Source organism: Podarcis pityusensis (assembly GCF_964106645.2).
Source record: "Podarcis pityusensis genome assembly, chromosome: 1".
NCBI lineage: Eukaryota > Metazoa > Chordata > Lepidosauria > Squamata > Lacertidae > Podarcis > Podarcis pityusensis.
The window spans coordinates 56,506,051-56,513,459 of NC_138028.1; the positions used below are offsets into that span (position 1 = coordinate 56,506,051).

A 7,409-nucleotide genomic window follows, 5' to 3' on the forward strand; every position below is an offset into this window, starting at 1 on the left:
TGGCTGGTCAAACATTTCTTAACTACCTTAGAAAATAATTAACGGAGATGTCAGAATTTCTATCCCTTCTTATTTCCCTCACCTGCAACCTGTTATATGAGATTGAGGCAAGGCAGCATGCAAATTACATATATACTTATATAGCATAAAATAGGAATTATAGGAATCCTTCTCTAAGACACTACAATTTTTCAAATCATTGGGCCTCCACATTGACATTAAAGGAAAGCTACATTTCTATATACGCACACACACTGTAGCCTAAAGCAAAAAAAAGTTCCTGTTATTATTCAGGGCTGGTAGAGCCTGAAAGGGTTAAAACTGCAAGCTAGTGTTGGGTTTCCTTTTGTATCATCTGAAGTGGGGGAAATGGTCACAGTCAGTTAGTCACATCAATGAACACAGAAGCACATCTGTAAATTAAGCCAACAGTTTCCCCTGCCTGCCTCTTTTCTGTGACACAAAGCAGTCAAAGAAGCATCCAAAAGTGTTGACATTTGAATCCCTATATTGATACAAACGTATCAGTAGGAAGCAAAAGTCTCCATCGCCCAGGTAGGTCCCAATGCTATCATATATACCCCAATGCGAAGGGGTTTGCTTATTCGTCTTTCTTTAATTTTTCTTTCTTGAGAAATCATATATTCACATTTCTGCACTAGTCTGCAAGGCAGACTAGAGTAGAACAGAAACCAGGTTGTAAAGTGTTTGGATACTGAATTGCCTACAGTGGATCTTTCAAGTTTTACAAAACAAATACTGAATAAATCGGGGGGGGGGGGGCTTTCTAAAGGTAACTCTGATTATCTGTATTATTAGTAGGACTATGTTGTTTATTCATGGTTGCACATAGCAGAAGATGACACACATAAGCATGCCAGCATGCCAGTGCAGGAAAGTTCTGTGGCATGTGGCATCTACATACATCCAGCTCTGTAAAACCACTGCAGGACACAAATAATCTGCTAAAACAGAGTTAAGAGACCCTTCTGTCATGTTAGTCATATTCATAGTAGACCTATGAAAATCATTGGATAATTAAAGTCCAATGACTTCAGTATCACTAGCACTGGCCACCAATATACTAGTTGTTTCTCCTTATTTTTATAGCCTTTGGGTGTGTTTTAGTTCCATCAGGAGCTTCAAAACTTTTTAAAAGTTAAGATAAATCAGACTATTGTCTTAAACAGATGTACCTGGGAGTAACTCCCAATGAACTCAGCTGGACTTGCTTCTGAGCAGATATCCACAGAACTAGGGTCCTAAAGCTGAAGGAAAAAACACACAACTTTTAGTTCATGCTTCAAATTAAGTACTTTGAAAGGTCATTGTTTGCAGGTGATTGTTTGTTTGCAGGAGAGTGGGAGGGCTGCTCATTGTAAATCACTTCTCTGTCCTACTTCCCTGTTCTTGATAAGCAAGGAGTAATTTTGTACAGCACCCACCTCACTCCATAAAGGTTTCACATTTTTCATTACTCGCACGGTTTTCCGTTTTTTCACATGCACATTGCAGGCTCTCGCTCAACTTATTAGGTGCTGCAAGTATCCCGTCTTTGCTGGTTCATAGCAAAGAATCTTGAGTGTCAAATGACGACACTGGCAGACCAATAGAGACTCAGGACTGATGTGTTTCTGCTCTTTATCTATTGAGTCTTATCAAATACCCAGTATACATGGGACACAAGTATATACACACATTTGTGGAGGAGGCTTATCATAAGAACGAAAACTGGGAATTGATGTTGAGGGGTGATTAACAAGTTACCTGTGGCCTTCCATATATTGTTGGACTTCAAGGGAGTTACCCCAGCCAGCATGGCCAATGGTCAGAGATGATGGGAACTGAACACATTAATGTTAATGTGAGCCACAGGTTCCCCACCCTTTATCTGTCTCCAATTTGCCATGTTTACAGAGAAAAACAATTATATTATGAATAGGATGTTTTGATTCAGCAGTAGTCAATGGGGGTGCTATCATCTACCATTGGCCATGCTAGCTAAGTCAAAAAGAGTTAGTCCAATGACATCTGGAGGGCATTACATTTGCTGTTTTAACTAAAACAATGCATTCCCTGTTCTGTTGGTCTCTTTAAACATCCTTTTATTTGTATCTGATACACTGTATTGCTGGTCATTACATCAATCTTTGTGTTGTGTTGTGTTATGTTATGTGCCCCACCCTGGTGTCTGTCTGGATAAAGAGTGGATAGTCACTATTTTAAATAAATAAATAATAAGATGTGTTCCTAAAGATAAAGAGTGCATTCTTATATGACTGCTGAGGAGCTTACTCCCAAGTAACTCGGTAAAGCATTGAAGCCTTAATCTATTGTCATTTATGAGATTCTTTTTTAATATAAAAATTATCAAGCATTATATGTGTAATGCAGCCTCCCTCAACCTGGTGACCTTTAGATGTATGCTGCTACAGCTCCCTTTTCCTCTGACCATTGGCCATGCTGCCTGCAGCTGATGAGAGTTGTAGTGCAAAACATCTGGAAGCCACCATGTTTGGCTTATTGCATCCCTCCAGATGTTTTCTTGTTCTTGTCAATACTTAGCATGAACATACACACACATATGTACACACACAGGTGCAAAGAAATATGGAGCTCTCCCTTGATAGACGGTGCCGAATACATGATAAATAAATAAAATTAACTGCATTGTTGTGAACACATAGCACCACACCAATGTAATTATTTGTTTCTGGATGTTTATAGTGAACAGCTGCACATCAGCAGCTTACTGCTCAGGTCACATCCTCACCTTACATTTAAACCACTGTTATACTACTTTAATAGTCATATCTATACCCAAAGAATCCTGGGCACTATAGTTCATTAAGGGTGCTGAGAGTTATTAAGAGACACACACCCCTTCCCCTCACAGAGCTACAATTCCCAGAGTTGATTGTGAAACAACTCCAGGAATTGTTGATTGCTTCCATGTAGTGCAATTTAAAGTGACTTCCTCATGGGACTTTTAACATGTGAACGGACTCTAAAAATGTACTCCAGTAACAACAACAACAACAACAACAACAATTTTATTGCTTGCTTGCTTGCTTGCTTGTTTGCTTGCTTGCTTGCTTGTTTATTTATTATACCCCAGTTATTCTGGGTAGCTCCCAACAGAATACTAAAAACATGATAAAACATCAAACATTAAAAACTTCCCTAAACAGGGTTGCCTTCAGATGTCTTATAAAAGTCAGATTGTTGTTTATTTCCTTGACATCTGATGGGAGGGCATTTACAGGGCGGGTTCCCTATAACCTCACTTCTCACAGTGAGGGAACTAGAAGACCCTCAGAGGAGGACCTCAGGCTGAACGATGGGGGTGGAGACGTTCCTTCAGGTATACTGGGCCAAGGCCATTTAGGGCTTTAAAGGTCAGCACCAACACTTTGAATTGTGCTTGGAAACGTACTGGGAGCCAAAGAAGGCACTTTTAAAGCACACAGCTTCCCCCAAAGAATCCTGGGAACTATAATTCTTAGCACCTTTAACAAATTACAGTTTGCAGGATTCTTTGTGGAAAGTCATGTGCTTTAAATGAGCAGTGTGGATGTGTCCTCTGTACTTCTAGTATGATGGCTTGTTATGCACATATCATGTTCCACGTTAAATTATTTACTTTCCCTATGAGGAGATCTCAAGAAAAAAGACCGTGAAGGACTTCTGTCTGAGATCCCAGTGTTTATATTGACTATCCACCAAGAGTGACACTTGTGGTGTATGCTAGAGGGCAATGCCGTTTTATTCTGCAAAGTCAACCAATTCCAATCCCCCAGTGTATAAGCATTAACCTCCCAGTCGTGAATCATTACGTGAAAACAAATTTCACTGGCCCTCTAATGCCGCTTACTCCCAGGTAATTGTGTATACAATTGTAACCTACATTTCTGCTTTTCTTAGGGTCTGTGAGACAAGAAAAAATGCACCCCGTCCGTGCACATTTTCCCAGCATATTTGCAACCTTTCACATAAATTTCAAGATTTGATAACACACAAAGCAAATGCAGAAACAAAATTTCTTTCAGATAGATGGGAGATAGATGCCCTAGGCTCAGGTTTTTGAAATAAAAACTGAAGTTTTTGGCCAGTGCAAACCTGGGAAGCCTTTAAGCAAACAATAAAGAGACTGGCAAATCTATGCCATTTGCCACATCACAACTTCTTCTTGTCAGCATCCCAAGAGATAAATGATAACAGACAAATGATAGCATCCTGTCAAGGATCATGATGCCTCTCATAATACAGTGGTACCTCGGGTTACATACGCTTCAGGTTACAGATGCTTCAGGTTACAGACTCCGCTAACCCAGAAATAGTACCTTGGGCTAAGAACTTTGCTTCAGGATGAGAGCAGAAATCGTGCTCCGGCGGCGCAGCAGCAGCAGGAGGCCCCATTAGCTAAAGTGGTGCTTCAGGTTAAGAACAGTTTCAGGTTAAGAACGGACCTCCGGAATGAATTAAGTACTTAACCCGAGGTACCACTGTAAACTATGGCACCTCTATTATGGTCATACATCTCTAAACTGAAAAATGCTGTTGAAGTATGCTAGCAATGTGCTGTTTTTGTTTCTGTGTAATGCAGCTGGTCTGAACATTTAGCAAAGCCAATGGGAGGCCTTTGCCAAGCCTAACTGCTGATGCACATGAGGAGAAGCAACTAGTCCCCACTCAGCTATACTTTCCTCCCAAATATGCCCCCTGCAAGACTGTTAGACTTGAAAACAGCATCTCATTGGAGCCAGTTGGAAGCCCAAATAGGGACCTCTCATGAGGTGCATCTGGCCTGCAGGTCAGAGGTCCCCCAGACTGCATTTAAAGTCTAATTTCCTCCCCTAGCTCTAGTTAAGATAGTAATGTTGGACAGCTAGATAACAGAGAGGAAGGCTTGGGGTTTCTAGCCTGCAATATGCATGTGCTGCTCTTGCTGCTGCCTAGATCACATGCCATCTTCCTTTGGAGCCAAAACCTCAGGGGAACATTGTGTTGAAATGAAAAAGAGGTGTGGCTAGCATGAGAATTCCTTCTTAGCATCTTTCAACAGAGCTGGTGCAAGAATATTTCCAGGTGGACTGTGCCCTAAGTTAGCCAAGGCCTTTGACTTGATATTGATTCTTTGTAGCCCACCTAAACTCTTCATTTCTCAAAAGGCTTTCCAGAAGGACTGATACCACTTGATGAATTAATCCTGAAACTGGTCCCTGTTTCCAACCTCTTCCTCCTTGTTGCTCTGTTGTTAACACTGAGCAAGGGCTGGCTTGAAATGACATCCTTACAGGCTTATGTGCACTTGCAGCCATACCTCTGAAAGTTTACCACTCTAGATGAGTGCTGAGCTATATGGTCTTGCTCCCTCCAGGAGAAGATATAAAACAAATGTCACATCTTATTTAGCCTTTTGATTGCCTTTTCTACCGTTCTTTTTCATGTTGTGGTTCTCACAGCATTTATCTCAGAGAATTACTTCCATTGACAGGCAGTGACACAGGGTGAAGAGCAGTGACCTGATATGTTCAAGGTCACACAGCCAAGCAGTAACTTATTTAATCACCCTGCAGCTCACCTTCTCATTCTCTTTTTTTCAGATATTGACAATACCATGACTTGTTTGCCTGAGAAGATGCCTCTTCAGATGATATCGACCATTAACAATTCTTCACTGATCCAGCCAGGATTTTCACTGCTGAACTTTGATGGCCGTGTTTTCTTGTTTGGACAGAAAGGCTGGCCAAAGAGGTCCTGTCCGACTGGAGTTTTCCTTCTTGATTTCAAAAAGGAAGAGCTCAAACTGAAGCCGGCATACTTCTCTAAGGATTCTTGCTACCTTCCCCCTCTGCGGTACCCTGCCATCTGCACTCCCAAAGGCAGTATGGCCCAGTCTGAGAAGTGTCCATACTTCATCCATGGGGGGAAAACACCCAACAATGAACTTTCTGATAAGCTGTACATCATGAGCCTAATCAGCAAGAATAGCAAGAAATTCACATTTAGGTGTACTGAGAAAGAATTAGCGGGGGAGGTCCCAGAAGCCAGATATGGCCATACCATTAATGTGGTTCATAGTCAAGGTAAAAGTATAATTGTTATAGTTGGGGGGAGATCATACAAGGCCCTCGGAGAGAGGACAACTGAAAACTGGAACAGTGTGGTTGACTGTATGCCATACATATTTCTGGTTGACCCTGAATTTGGATGTTGCACCTCACATGCCTTCCAAGAGCTTATGGGGGGGTTCTCCTTTCATCTCTCCCTTGCTAGAAATGACACCATCTATATCATAGGAGGCCATTCCGTTGAAAGTAATACAAGACCCCCAAATCTCTATAGAATAAAAGTTGACCTTCCCTTAGGAAGCCCAGCTGTGAACTGTAGTGTTTTGTCTGGTGGGATCTCAGTATCAAGTGCCATCATGACCCAGACTGGAGACCAGGAATTTGTCATTGTTGGGGGCTACCACTCTGATAACCAGAAGAGAATGGTTTGTAATACAATCAACCTAGAAGATAACAAGATAGAGATAGTGGAAAGAGAGGCACCAGAATGGACCCCAGATATCAAACACTGCAAGATATGGTTTGGGAGTGATATGGGAAATGGAGCCATACTGTTTGGTATACCTGGAGACAACAGGCAGCTAATTTCAGATGCTAACTACTTTTACTTGTTGAGATGCAAAGAAGAAAGTGATCAGGACCCAGAACAGATGGCACAAGTGTGCAGTCAGAGTTCTACAGAAGATGCAGGAGAGTCTACGCCTTTTGAAGATTCAGAGGAGTTCACTTTCAGCTTTGACATTGACACCTATAATGAAGATGATGAAGAAGATGAGTCAGAAACAGGCTATTGGATCACCTGCTCTTCAGGCTGTGATATTGATATCAACACTTGGGTGCCCTTGTACTCAACAGAGCTCAACAAGCCAGCAATGATCTTCTGTTCAAATGGAGATGGTCACTGGGTCCACGCTCAGTGCATGGACTTATCTGAAGACATGCTTATTCACCTTTCACAGGTAAACACCAAGTATTTCTGCCCTGAGCATACCAGTTTGGCCAGGGGACTGCAGACTCCCAAGGAGACTCCTCCAGTGGAAAAGCCACCCATGAAAGCATTGCACAGGAAAAAACCCATGACAATATTCACTCCTGCAAAAAAGTCATTTATCCGGAAGCTATTTCAATAGTCTAACAGTAATGAATGGCATTTTGGTATGAAAAACTCTGAGATCCCAGTTCAGTGACCAGTAACAAATCAAAATAGTTTTAAGATTTCATAGTGATGCTTTGGTTTCAAAAATTTTTTTGTTTGTAATTATTTGGATTTATTTCAGTTTAATATGATGATCATAGTACTTGAGACTTATAAAAGAATCCACAATTCCCTGTATA

The 7,409-nt window shown here is 41.4% G+C and overlaps 1 protein-coding gene across 1 annotated transcript; it reads left to right on the forward strand.

Annotated features, from left to right (window-relative positions):
- Positions 1–477: 477 nt before the first annotated feature.
- Positions 478–7,204, forward strand: RAG2 (recombination activating 2; the record flags this gene model as incomplete). Its single annotated transcript, XM_081022879.1, has 2 exons — positions 478–555; positions 5,607–7,204. The coding sequence occupies exon 2, from the start codon at positions 5,621–5,623 to the stop codon at positions 7,202–7,204; it is 1,584 nt and encodes a 527-aa protein (XP_080879005.1). The 5' UTR covers positions 478–555; positions 5,607–5,620.
- Positions 7,205–7,409: the final 205 nt, after the last annotated feature.